Source organism: Cornus florida, unplaced genomic scaffold (assembly GCF_030987335.1).
Source record: "Cornus florida cultivar Cherokee Brave unplaced genomic scaffold, ASM3098733v1 CherokeeBrave_3.0.0_Hap2_Chr02, whole genome shotgun sequence".
NCBI lineage: Eukaryota > Viridiplantae > Streptophyta > Magnoliopsida > Cornales > Cornaceae > Cornus > Cornus florida.
Genome location: NW_026775572.1, coordinates 44,229,627 through 44,243,940, shown reverse-complemented (window position 1 = coordinate 44,243,940; position 14,314 = coordinate 44,229,627). Strand labels below are relative to the sequence as shown.

The 14,314-nt window shown below is 29.7% G+C and overlaps 1 protein-coding gene across 1 annotated transcript; it reads right to left on the bottom strand.

The window, feature by feature from the left end:
* Window positions 1–4,520: 4,520 nt before the first annotated feature.
* On the bottom strand, window positions 4,521–7,574 carry LOC132296145 (WAT1-related protein At1g25270-like). Its single transcript, XM_059794374.1, has 7 exons — window positions 7,402–7,574; window positions 6,516–6,578; window positions 6,234–6,350; window positions 5,766–6,006; window positions 5,227–5,385; window positions 4,969–5,120; window positions 4,521–4,671 (listed from the first exon to the last, which is right to left on the bottom strand). Exons 1-7 carry the CDS (start codon window positions 7,572–7,574, stop codon window positions 4,521–4,523), a joined length of 1,056 nt encoding a protein of 351 aa, XP_059650357.1.
* Window positions 7,575–14,314: the final 6,740 nt, after the last annotated feature.

Below are 14,314 nucleotides of genomic sequence, written 5' to 3'. Positions count from 1 at the left end.
ATAAGAATATATAAATGTATATATGAGATGATATTAATGAAAAAAAAAATATTCATAACAAAAAAATTCAATATTCAGTTTTAAATTTTATTAAAACTGTATTATTTTTATTTTGATACTTGAAATCTCCAAGGTATTTCTTAACTTCTTTTTTTTTTTATTTTTTCACTTTACATTAAATCCAATTTCATTAAAAAATATTAGTGGACACTAATTACTTGAATTTCATTTCATTTTGTTAATGGTTGATAACCTTTAGGATTTTCAACCTAAAAAAATGTCATTAAAAGTGGACTACAAAATATCCTTTGGAATTTTCAACCTTAAATTTCATTAAAAGTTTATTATTTTCATGTTTAATACAAAACTTTTGTAACTCTTGAAATTTCCAACCTTGAATAGTATTTGATGTCTTTTAAAATTTTGAACAATAACATAAAGGTCTATTATATATATAGAGGTAAAAATTACAAGATCAAGCTCTAATATTGAGGGAGCAGCAAGATTAGAGGTCAACAAGAGCATTACGAGTAGGGATCACAAGAAGAAGTAGTATCAATGAGCATTTTTCGTCAATTAACTTTGGTAGTGAGGAAGAGAATTCATGTGCAACAAATTAAGAGCATCAATTAGCTTGGTTAAGTTATTTGCTTGTTTTGAATCCTCTACTCAGTTAACTCATAGTAATGAATTCATATTAAATTGATTTAATATTAGGCGTAGTGATGATCAAAGGATTATTAGGTTTTATTCAACAAATTAACAATTATTGAGTTTTTTTGTACTCATGTAGAAGTACTTATTTGAATATGAGTATTTTGTTGCATTCTTCTTTTGGATTACATGTCCTTTTTTTTTTTGTGTAATGAGGACTTGAGTTTGGCGCGCTGTATATGTTATCCAAAACCTTCAATTATTTTGATTTTCATTTGATTTGAATTTGTCAATTCAATTTTAAAACATATTTGCTTAATCTTCCTTAGTCCCCTTTTTTGAAAAATTTAGATTGTATTTGTATGTCAATTTGTGTCTGTGAGTTTTGCATTGCTATTTTTTCTTTTTTCTTTTTCTAGTGTATTTGTTTTTATGTGTATATGAATACGTACGTGCTTACTCCATGTCACCATCCTTTATCGTGCCAACAGGTATCACGAATTTTTTAATAATTAAAATTTACAAAAATAAAACACCTTATTTATTATTTTTTTAATTCAAAATTTTATTTTATCATATTAGTGCCCGACTCCGCCACTGATTTTCTATTTTGGTTATCCAGTCGATTTTCTAAAATCCATTCTTGGCCAACCTGTGTTGTAAAATTAAATTCTGTTGGTCACTCACCCTAATTCTTATTTTTACTCTTCTTCTCATTAAATTTTACTTCTCCAGTAATTTAGGTTAGGAAGACTTAGAGAGTACATGGGACATTTTTGTCATTCTGAGATAGACAAGGTGAGAGTAGTCAATTATTACAACTAAAAGGAGAATACAATGTTGTTTTCAGGCATGGCTTGCTTTCAAATGTAAAATTTAACTATCCTATGATGAAAAAGATAAGAAAGAAAAGGACACCTCAGAAATGACAAAAATGGAAAATGATGTGTAACTGTTCGGTGCATTTGGTAGCCAGAAAAGAGTAGAGGGGAAAACATTAAATAAAAATAATCGAAACTATTTCATTTTATTATCAAAGGCAGTAACGGGTGTTTTATTATTTAACATTTTCCATTAAGCAGAGGTTTTGGCATCACTTTTCATATAGAGGTGGTCAGGGACTGATAGGCTCAGTGGGTCCGTTCTCACTGAAATTTTTTGTTTTTGTATTTTATATTCTTGAATTTTTAATTTTTTGCATTTATATTTTCCAAGTATAATTTTTTTTGCATTTATTTTTTTTGCAAGTACTAAAGCATAATACATAAAAGAGTACAAATTAGTGAAGATTTGAACACCAGTAATTAAAAGTGGGTATATGTTTTGAGTTGTTGAGTTTTTATTTGATATTTGTTTTGTTAAAAGCCTGTTAAAATAATTTGATATTTTCTTTCAAACACTATAGTTCTAAGAATTTGGTTTGTGATTATTTTCCTTCTCCCTCAATAACTCCAATTTTGGAGACTTTTTAATTTCCCGGTTTGAGAGAAAAGAGGTAGCACAATCCTTTTTCTTTTTCTTTTTCTTTTTTTATCTTTTCTTTTCTTTTCTTTTTTGCTTATACCATATGAGAAACCTATTTTTTTTTTTTTTAAGTCCGACCTAGCTTATCAGGTCATATTCGAAGAATTTTCACAATTTTTTCTTGATGTTCCTATCCTTCGAGTAGTTATTGCGAAGTACCCATGGTTTAAATGGGCCAATTCTATGTTTTCTTTGTAAAATACTCCTATGATAGAGAGTCAAGTTCTGTTTGAAATGGAAAGGAAAAAAAATCTTATTATTATAAAATTCTAATTACCATAATTTATCTGGATATGAAATTCTCTGCACCTGGTTACACAGAACAGGCCCGACTTCTGCTATTAGCACCATAGCAAACAGTGGGCCCATGGTTGAAACGCACCATGTGATGATAGCAGTATTCAGCCCAGACCCAAGAAGTCCCTATAATATGTGACCCCACCCCGCCCCACCCCACCCATGTGGTATACATTAAAGAAATAGGAAGTAACATTAACCAAATAAATCAGTGGGAGTTTTGGACTTTTCCACTCCAAATTATTATTCATATTTTTTTAACTGTGACAAACACTCACATACTTATACTTCTTCGGAGAATTTGAAATCTTAATTTTTCACTTTAAAAGATACCGAATTATCACCAAATTTTAGTAATTGGTGGTCAAAAGATTACATTTGATGGATTAAGAAAAAGTTAATACTTGTGTCCAATTCAGATTGGATGAACTTTATCTGGTGACGTGGCCCAATTAATTTAAGACAAGTGTATAAAAATAAAGTTAAAATTTAGTTGGGTATTGTCTAACGGGTTTAAAATTATGACGTGGCCCAATTAATATTAGGTATATATGTCCTGCCGACAATTCTGTGTGCAAATATGTGTGTATAACGGTGCGTGATATAGGGTTTTGAGATTTGGGTGAAGGAGAAGAGGTAGAGAGAGAATGAGGAGGAAGAACAGGGAGAAGATAGGATTATTTTGGTCCCTTTAAAAATATTAGAGCAACGGGTCAAACCCGAATAATTGGGCAATACCAAAATTAATTTTAACTTTACTTCTAGACATTTGTTTAAATTGACTGAGCTACCGTCGCCAGATTGGATGAAGTCCAATCTGAATTGGACACAAGTATTGTCCTTAAGAAAATACTACGGTAGAAGATACAGCCCAAAGCCTGCTACATCATAGCTCTCATTTGGCCCAATCATTCTCAACACATGACATATACAACAGATTGGATTGCAGCCATTAGATTCGTCAAAAATGAGACTAGGAAAATGTTCAGGCTATCATCTGTAATATTGGCCTGCAAATAGAGTGGAGAACTGGGGCGTGCTTTGTGTCCCAGTTGGTGGGAAACTTCACGAGTTAGTGTGAGAGACTTGGTTCGAGCCGCCAACCCTCCCCTTTCCCAATCCTCTCTAACATCTAATCTAACCTCTAACCAATAAAAAATAAAAGTGTGCAAAACAAAAAGTGATGTGCGGACCAATTCCCTTCCCAATCGAAACCTGGCCCTATTTTTGCACATTGACAATTCTCTTTTTGTTGTCCGAGTTAGCTAGGGTTCGTTTCACAAGCTAAGGACAGTAACGCTCTCCCTGTTTCTTTAGTCACTCATTCTCTTTCATATATTTTATAATCTATTCTCTTGGAGGATTGAGATCGTACTCTCTCATTACATCAGGGAGACCGAGCGTTATTAACAACAATGACTTATAAAAATAGAACCATTTCTTAATTTTAATGTAAAAAGCTAAAAGCAAAAGTCTCACTTTGTTGCTTGGTCATTCTTCCTCTTTCATTTCTATTGCAATATGTTCCAGAACGATTGTGATCTAACTATCTCACAATAAAAGGGAAGACCGAGCGTCATTAGCAATGACTTAAAAAGGCATAACTGATGCTTGCTGGCTAAAGTAGCGAGCTAATAGTTAATAGAGAAAGAGCTAAGAGCAATAAGTCACACTTCATTTCTTAGTAATTCTCTCTCTTTTTATATCTTCTGTAATACATTATAGTAGATCCCATTCTCTGAGGGAGGACCAAGCATGGATCCAATGTCTAAATTTTTTTTCTTCTTATTTATTGACAAGAAATATACTCACATACCCACATGTTCTTATTAGAATTTGAACTACCTCTTCTTTGAAAGGCAAGAAAATACAACTAAACTACAATATTTGAAAGTATTTCTTACATAATGGTACACAACAGATAGTTCGCGTATTAACTAGTACAAATAATGCATTCAAATTTTAATAAACACAGATAGTGGAATAAGATTTTATATCTAATGCCTAATTGTTTAGTAAAAATTGAGTATGCAACCTTAGCCTTCTTAGACAAATTCAGGTCCTTCTAACCGCTCGGCATCGGCATCGGTAACGGCATCGGTATTGGCATTGGCATCGGCGTGGGCGGGCATTTCTCTGAGTTTTCCGCAAAGTAGCATCACTATGGTAATTATTATTATCACTATTGCTATCAAGCTGTAATTTTCAAAATTACATGTTAGTTTTAAAGATATTTATTTCCAGGGTTAGGAGAAAACATGAAAAATAAACAATATAATGCATTTCAATCCAATCTTATTGTCTGGTATGCAAAACAATATTCGCATTCATCTTTTCTTTTGCTTTTTTTCAACAAAATATAAATGAAATAACAAAATTGTCCTTTGAAAAAATTCCAAAAATATTCTTACACTCCACAGTAGAGTAAAGGATACCAAAAAAAAATTTAAAAAAAAAAAAATTAAAGGTAGAGTAAAGTAAAATTGTGTGTACCTTGTCAAATAAAGCTTCTCGTTCGGCAGCAAGGACCCAATTACTACCATTAGCATGAGGCTCATCGGACTAAATGCAGAAACAAATACTGGGTCCATTTTAGAAACACAAAATGTGATGATTGTTGTATTCACCCCAGACCCACAAACTCCCTACAAAACAAACCATTGTTACACATTAAACAAATAAAAGATCACAAATCAATTTTATTTTATTTTTTAAAGTAAGATCACAAATGATTGATTGTATAAATATAACCACAAAAAGTGCAGCCAAAAGTCTGATATCCCATCCCAGCTTCCAGTGGGCCCAATCCTTCTCCACACATAGGGCATATATAGTAGCCTGAATTGCACCCATTACATTGATCAAAGAGGGGATTAGTAAAATGCCCTTGGTATCATCCTCAATCTTCTTCTGCAATCAAAGTGAAGGAAGAAAACTATGATCATTAGTATGGTATTACGAGAGAGAGAGAGAGAGAAAAAAAAAAAAAAAAAAAAAAAAAAAAAAAAAAAAAAAAAAAGTGTAAGATCCTCTCGGTGCTCGCAGAGGGCCCAGAGGGATCGTGTACCCTACTAGGAGTTGATATTGGATCACAAGATGAGAACGATTCAAATTCTGAACCGATTTGAATTCGGTTAAAAAATTTAAAGCCATCCAAAAATGGACTTTGTACGTGCTCCATTTCAAGCTCTATGCTCGAGTATGAGCCAACTTAAAACGTACCCAAATCCAACAAAATCTTTGAATGGTCTCATAAATCATAATATTATTTAAAGAAAAGTAGTATTTACCTGAAGTATCAAGGAGATTGCGTTACACAGAGTGGCTATTACAACTAGACCTAATCCCAACACCAAATTGTGATTCTCTTCCATCTCATGTTTGACGTGGGAGAGTAGGTCAAATTTGATCGACTCGATGTTGATCTCCATGTGGTGATAGAAAGTGAGGAGCTCAACACCCACTGAGCTCAATATGATCCCAATTGTTTTTAATTTCCTAGTTAATGTTCTAAGTTCTAAGATCTCTAACCTGCCAAAAAAAATAAAATAAAAGAAGAAAAAGAAAGACGGTAAAGAATAAGTTTAAAATTATTAAGCACTTGAGAATTTTTACAAGTATGAATGTGACAACAGGAGTAAGGTTGATGATAGCTGTGGCAAACGTCGCAAACGTAAAACGTTTACGCAAAGAATAAATTAAAAAAAAAAAAAAAAAAAAAAAGACAGTAAAGAATAAATTTTAAGATTATTAAGCACCTGAGAATTTTTGCAAGTATGAATGTGACAACAGGAGTAAGGTTGATGATGGCTGTGGCAAATGTCGCAGACGTAAAACGCAAGCTCTCTAAGTACAAATTCTGATACATAGGACCCCTGAAATTAATAATAATTAGAAAATTTGTTAATTTGATGACAAACTACAGAAAGAAAGTAGTGTTGGCTAAATAATAAAAATAAACATTAGAATTTATATAAAACTGATTGTGAAAGTGTGCAAGTCTTATGGAGAGTTGCAAACCTATGTATGATTTTACTTACCCAAACAACCCACACATAAATATAAGGCATATCCGCTTCCATGTCAGATTGTGTCGGATTCCCCTGCAATATTTAGACATATATATCTATTTAAATGATAAAATTAAAAAAAAAAAAAAAAAAAAAAAAAAAAAACACCAACCAATTGCTACGACTTTTTTAAATTCCATATATTTGCGTTCAAAAACCTAGATATATATATATATGTCTGGGATACATGTTAGCTTTAATACTCTGCTAGATAATATTTATTGGATTCGCACAAAAAATCAATCAAGCATGGTAACATTACTCTCAACAAGGATCTAAACAGAGTTTTGAACATTTTTTTCCCAAAAACAGCAGAAAACAGAAGTAATAAAGCTCTCACAAAACAGAAACTAACAAACAAAATCTAACCAAAACAGAGACTCCTTATCCTCAAGCTTAAGCCCAATAGATAATAGTACACGCACCAGTAGCTATTGAGTAAACAGACTTTGCTTGACCCTCGCTCGTGTAATAATATGACATTCCTCTCCCTCCAAATGTTTCAAATAATGATCAAGTACATTGAATGAACTTTATGCATGTGAACCCTTTGCATATATACCAGAAAATCAGACCAAAACAACTCTCTTTCTCTCTCTCTTACAACCCAACTCTCTACACCAGTAGCTCACATGAAACCCCAAAACAACTTATCCAAAACAAAAGATTAAATCCTAATTAATTTCCAATTTTTGTTTATTATAAAGAAGGAGAAAGAGTATGGAAGTTAGCTAGAAACCAAACAAAGAAAGCAATTAAAAGGTTTCCAAATTTTTTTTATTATAAAGGAGGAAAAAGAGTGTCGAAGCTAGAAACCAAACAAACAAAGAAAGCAATTAAAATTGGGGTAGTGTACCATGATTTGTAAATGCCCAAAAGAGCTAGCAACATGGTTCCAAATATGAATCGGTATGCGGTGAGAACGGAAGTTGACATACCACTGGTAGTCGTGAGTTTGTTGAATATGTTGACAATCAAAGAAAATATCGTTGCAAGCAACATGAGAAGAACTGGGAACACCTTCGCCATTGAAGGCCGTTGTTGGACCTCCTAAGCTCTGTTTATACAACAACGTTCTCCTAAGAGGTGAAGACTTGTAGTAGTGCTAAGAGGTCACGTGCTAAGAGTTCACTACGAAGACTTGTATTAGTGCTAAGAGGTCACGACGTGCTAAGAGTTCACTACGAAGATGCTAAGAGGTCACGTGCTAAGAGTTCACTACGAAGACTTGTAGTAGTGCTAAGAGGTCACGTGCTAAGAGTTGAGGTCAGGTGGTAAGAGTTTTTTTTTTTTTTTTTTTTTTTTTTTTTTTTCGACCAAACAAAACCTTCACTACGAAGACTTGTGGTGGTGCTAAGAGGTCACGTGCTAAGAGTTGAGGTCAGGTGATAAGAGTTTTATTTATATTTTTTTTTTGACCAAAGCAACATGAGAAATAAAACAAAGAAAGCAAAAGCCACGTGCTAAGAGTTCACTAAAGACTTTTAGTATTGCTAAGAGGTCACGTGCTAAGAGGTCACTACTTGCTTCCCTCGCTATTCTCATCTCAACTATGAGCGCGAGTTAGGGACGAATGCAGAAAATAAGGTAAGGAAGGTAATAATAAAATTGTTTAGTAATTTTAGGGGGTCAATTGTGATATTTTAAGAGTATATAGTTGAAAAAGAGCAAATTAATAAGGTATATTAATAATAATAAAAAATACCCCCCCAGCTCTGAGGTGTAGTAGTGTAGATTTGGAAAATAAGGTGAGGAAGGTAATAATAAAATTGTTTAGTAATTTTAGGGGGCTCAATTGTGATATTTTAAAAGTATATAGTTGACAAAGAGTAAATTTGTGGGTCTGTGACAACAAACCAGATAAGTGACAACAAACTCCTGAATGTTCTCCTGTAAGACTTAAAAGTAATTAAGTTGTGGTGCTACTTAATTCATATATACTTAATAATTTTTCAATTAATAATCGATGTGGGACAAAACTCTTCTTAGAATAATAATAGATTAAATGAAAAAGTTGATCAACTTATCTAATTATTAAAATTAAAGAAATTAAGAATTTTAGAAGAGGTAGCGTTATTTTACCTACATCCTAACATCACCAAATAATGTATAAAGCCCAAACATAAACAATTCATCCTCATATATCAGCAAAAATTTTATATTTCAAATTTAAAAATTAAACTAACTTTCCGAGCTAAAATCTCATATGCAAAGAAGGTGCTATTATCTTATCAACGTTAACTAATTTTAAGTGTTAATTAAAATTTTGTGAACTATTTCTACCTTATTTACAATTCTTCAGTGGAGTATTTATTTCAACTTTAACTAATTTAAACGTACAGTGGAGAAAAAAAAAATTCACTTGTTACATTTGATGATAGATAAATTTGTTTCCGTTTCTTAATCATTTTTTTAAAAATTGATTGATTTTTTATTTTTTATTTTTCTTGCCAAATAATTATTAGAGTTGGTATAAAAATAATTGGACTAATTGATATTAAGAAAAAAATTGAATAATCAATAATTTAAATAAAAATTTTAATTTTAATTTAAAAATACTTTTAGAAGTAAGAGACCAATAATATTTTCTAAAAAATATTTTCAAAACTTTTTTCAAATACTGAAAAATAAAAAATAAAGAAAACATTTTATATGAAAAATTATTACATAGAAAACATTTTACAAGAAAAATATTTTACACTCAAACAAACAGAGCCTAAAAGAGGAAAAAAAAAAAAAATCAAATGTTCATCAAATGTTCATTTAATAAAAATTAATTTGGATCGAATCTAACAATAATCTTATCAAATTTGAATTACACTAACTCGACTCAAATTCAATTCGTTTTAACGGTCTAACACCATTGGAATATATCTAATTATCACTTGATGTGGCAAAACATGTGACCCCCACAATAGTGAAAATTGAGGTCTTCGATTATTTTATATCGATATAGTCATCTTCGGCAAGTAATCTCCTCCTTCCAAACGGTTCTAGAACCCAGAATACCAAATTGGTTTATGATGGTACCAAACTATGGAACCCCAGTCTGAGTGGTGCATGTTGCGCAAATATGGTGAATATATATAATTTAAAAAGAAAATCAATAGAAAAATAAATACATCACACATAAAGAATATAAAAATTTATATGTGATTCAACCTAAAATTTTCATTTAAGGTGAAAATCTGTCAAATAAAATTATTATACAAAATAAGAGATTATAAATTTCAACCTCTTAAATCCTCCTATCTCCCACTCTTTTCCTCCTATTACAAAAGTGTTCTAAAATTGAGTTCACAACCTTTAAAAAAAAAATTTTTGAATTACAACTGGAACAAAATTCAGATCGCAAATTTACAGTGCTTGTGACAGATTATTTTTTTTGTTGACAAAATTGCCCAAGAGAATGAGCTCTTGTTATGTATAATGCTTATAGTGAAGACATTTTATCAAAATAAAAACACGCATATGGTGGATACAAAATCTAACAAAAGGACGACCACTTGTCAAATTGGTACAACATTCTCTAGAAGGCTGAATAATGTTTCGTACTCGTGTTTTATGGGGATAACAAAAACGACATTAAATGAATTTCGTACTCGTGTTTTTTTTTTTTTTTTTTTTTTCTGCTAATATTTTTTTATTATATGTATAAGTGTGTGTATTTATATATATATACATATATATTTTTTTTCTATACTCTCTATACTTTTCAATTACTCTATATTTGTTGGATATATCTTTCAAATTTAACCTTAATAATAAAATACCAAATCAAAATACAATTATAAAAAGTTTTAAGTGAATTATGTAAGCTAGGATTCTTATTGATGAGAAAGAGGTAATTCATTCATGGTAAAAAATTAGTACTTTTAGTTTTAATTATTTGACGATGGAAAATGATTCTTGTACCGATTTGTTACAATAAATTGCTATACCCATTTATTTTAATTGGGCAATAAATAAGAGAGTGAAATCTTCCACTTACTTTTAAAACACACAAAAAACTAAATAAGCTGACAAATAAGCAGCCACCTAATACAAGTTAAAATCACAAATTAAAATTTGTGAAGTATAGCATTTTTCTTAAATTAATCATTTAACATATGACCAAATTAGCTACATAGTCGTATTAATCTATCCATCCATGTAAAATATTTTCTTCTTAAAATATTATTTTTTCAAGTAAAATAATTTTTTGTTTTTTTTTTGGTATTTGGTAAAGGTTTAGGTTAAGGTTGATGTTGAATTTATCGAGTGGGACGTGTAAAATAGATTTTCGAAAATTGATGAATAACTTTTTTGTTAGGTTTAAAAAAAAATTCGTAAACATTTTAAGACAACCAAAAAATACAACAAAAAATATTTTACGCTCAATTAGATGGAGCCTAAGTGTTTTTGTAATTAATGTTGAAGCTGATGTTAATATAAATTATGATTGTTTTATTTTATTTTATGATTTCCTAGCAAAAGATCACATGCAAATGCATATTAATAAGATTATAATAAATTATAAAAAATAAAAAAAATAAAAAATTATTTGATCAGGTTAAGAAAATTTTGATAAACTATAATTTATTTAATTTAATACTTTTCAATGTGAAGCAAGGAATATGAAAATATATCTTCATATGTCATATATATCACAAATGAGCTTCTATTTTTAATTTACATTTTTGTTACTTGGATAAATATTTTTATTTTATTTTATCACACTTCTATCTATAATCATTCTCCGTAGAAATCTCTCAATATCTTAATAGAGCTATTCTCATATATTTTTAAGTTCAAATATTTTAAGTGATCATCATGCCAAGCAAAATATATCTTATTTCGCTTCTTGGGCTTTAAACTCAAAACTATGTATATTAAGATATACTCAAAAATATAGATTCTAATCAAATATATGTATAATTATTATTTTGTAATTCACATGGATCAAGCACAAAAGGAATAACCTTCTAGCATTTTGCATTGTAAGAAAGAAGACACTTCTTCTTTCTATAGCATTATAACATTTTTGTTAAGACCTTCATTCAAGTTTCTCGACATGAACGAACTTTTAAAAAATAAATACATTGGAGAAAAAAAAAAAAAAAAAATAGCAATCCAAAACTCACAGAAATAAGTTGATATACAAATATCGTCTAAATTTTCCAAGAAACGGGACCAAGGAATATTAAACAAAAATGTTTTAAAAATTGAATTAACAAATGCAAATCAAATGAAAACCAAAATAATTGAAAGCTCTGGATAACATGAACAACCAAACTCAAGTCCTCATTAGGAAAAATAAAAGAGTATATGTAATACAAAGGAAAAATACAACAAAATACTAATATTCAAATAAGTACTTCAACACGAGTACAAGAAAACTCAGTAATTGTTAATTTGTTGAATTAAACCTAACAATCCTTTAATCATTATTACGCCTAATATTAAAACAATTCAATATGAATTCATCGCTATTAGTTAAACTGAGTAAAGGATTCAAAACAAGCAAATAACTTAACCAACGTAATTGATGCTCTGGATTTGTTGCACATGAATTCTCATCCTCACTGTCAAAGCTAATTGAAGAAAAATGCTCCTTGATATTACTTCTTCTTGTGATCCCTACTTGTAATGCTCTTGTTGACCTCTAATCTTGGTGCTCCTTCAATATTGGAGCTTGACCTTATAATTTTTACCTCTATTTATATAATAGACCTTTATGTTATTGTTCAAAATTTTAAGAGACATCAAATACTTTTAAAGGTTGAAAATAAAAAAGAGTTACAAAAGTTTTGTATTAAACATAAAAATAATAAACTTTTAATGAAATTTAAGGTTGAAAATTCCAAGACGTTATCCACGTTTTGTAGTCCACTTTTAATGACATTTTTTTAGGGTAAAAATTTCGAAGGTTATCAATCATTAAAAAAATGAAATAAAATTCAAATAATTAATGTCTACTAATACTTTTTAATGAAATTGGATTTAATTTAAAGTGAAAAAAAAAAGAGTTAAGAAATACCTTGGTTGGAGATTTCAAATATTAAAATAAAAAAACACAGTTTTAATAAAATTTAACGTTGAAAATTCCAAGAGTACCATTTCACTTTTAATCAGATTAAAAACATATTCTTTGGTCTTCCTCAACTTTTTTCATAAAATATTAGGTCATATATAATATATACATTTATAATCTATACTATTAACGAGGCATGATGCATGATGCTTTAATGAATTTTTTTTTTGTTTTAACCTTTCTGGAGGCATTATAAACCATTATATATTGTTGATATATATGTTAATAAAAATTTTAAATTTAAAGTAAGAAAAAAAATTTGGAAAGAGAGAAAATGTCTGAACTTCGGTGGACGTGTGTTTTAAGAACAAAAAATGGTACATGTTTTCTTTTTCTTTTTCTTTGTTGTTGTTTTTTTGAAAAAAAAAAAAAAAAAAACAAGTTGGTACGATTTTTTTTTCCTTTTCCTTTTACTATATATATAATACTAACCATTTTTCTTTAATTCCCGAAAGATCCCAAAAATTCTAGAATTTCACATATTAATAATAAGAACTAATAAATAAGTTCTGCAAAATAAGTATGACTGAAATAAATACAGCATGAAATTTAACATTTCATTATCAGGGTCAATCTTATATACTTCTGCGGCTTTAGATTGTTGCTAGAAAAATAGTAAAAAATAATTTTAAAAAATAATTTAAAATAATAATTAAGAATCATTTTAAATAATTTAAAAAATTAAAAAATAAATTTAAAAAATTAAAAAAAATTTAAAACCTTTTGAAAAAAATAATTTAAAAATAAAAAATAATTAAATTTTTTTTAAAAAATATACATATAGCTTTTGATCACCGATCCATGTCCTCCTAGTAAAGTGGATTGATTATAACACTTCAGAGGTTTGGTAACTATTTATATTTATTATTTATATAAACAAATTTGGAATAAAAATATAACCCGAATCGGGCTGTAACTTGGGCTAGTCCAACTCAGCCCAGTCTCAACCCAATTTTAACTCGAATCGGGTTGGATTGGGTCAACCCGAATATACTTAACATGGGTTATAGTTATAATTTGGATCGAATATTTTTGGACGGGTGGGACCAAATTGATGGGTTAAGTTTTTTTTTTTTTTTTTGGAAAAAAAAAAAATTTCCCTGAAATTTATATATATATATATATATATATATATATTATTTTATATGTATTATATATATTTGATTATATTATTATAAAAATAATAATATTTTTAGGGAAAATCATTGCAGCCTCACCTATCACCCCCATCTCCATTCTCTGAGCTTCCCTTCTCTCTCTCTCTCTCTCTCCAACTGCAAACTACAAAATCTACAAGAATCTGAAGTTCAAAACCCATATATTTTAGTTTTATCTATCTGTCTGTAAGAATCAAAAGTTCAAAACCCATATCGGCATATCATTTCAGATTGTTCAAAAAATCAAAACCTAGATCGGCATATCATTTCAGATTGTTTAAAATATCAAAACATAGATCTTTCAGTTTCCATCACCCGCTGTTCCAGTTCGGGCGGCCACTGTCTCCCAAAATCAACGGTGGTAAGGAATAATAATATCTCATCTTGCTTGCACTTCACAAAAGAAGCGCCAAACCATTTGGATCCGATACTCCTTCCTCCCTCTCTCGTTATCGTCTCCAACAAATTGAAGGGCCACACAACAACAATGCTCTCACCACTTGTATGTTTACTTCTTTCATCTTTTCAGCCTTAATTTT

What these genes read in the sequence shown, in the direction of transcription:
- LOC132296145 (XM_059794374.1), bottom strand. Translation starts at nt 7,574, where the DNA reads ATGGCGAAGGTGTTCCCAGTTCTTCTCATGTTGCTTGCAACGATATTT. An exon ending in TTTTGGCTGCACTTTTTGTG is followed by an intron (nt 5,121 to 5,226) that starts GTTATATTTATA and finishes TTTGTTTTGTAG; the next exon opens with GGAGTTTGTGGGTCTGGGGT. An exon ending in GAGAAGCTTTATTTGACAAG is followed by an intron (nt 4,672 to 4,968) that starts GTACACACAATT and finishes TGAAAATTACAG; the next exon opens with CTTGATAGCAATAGTGATAA.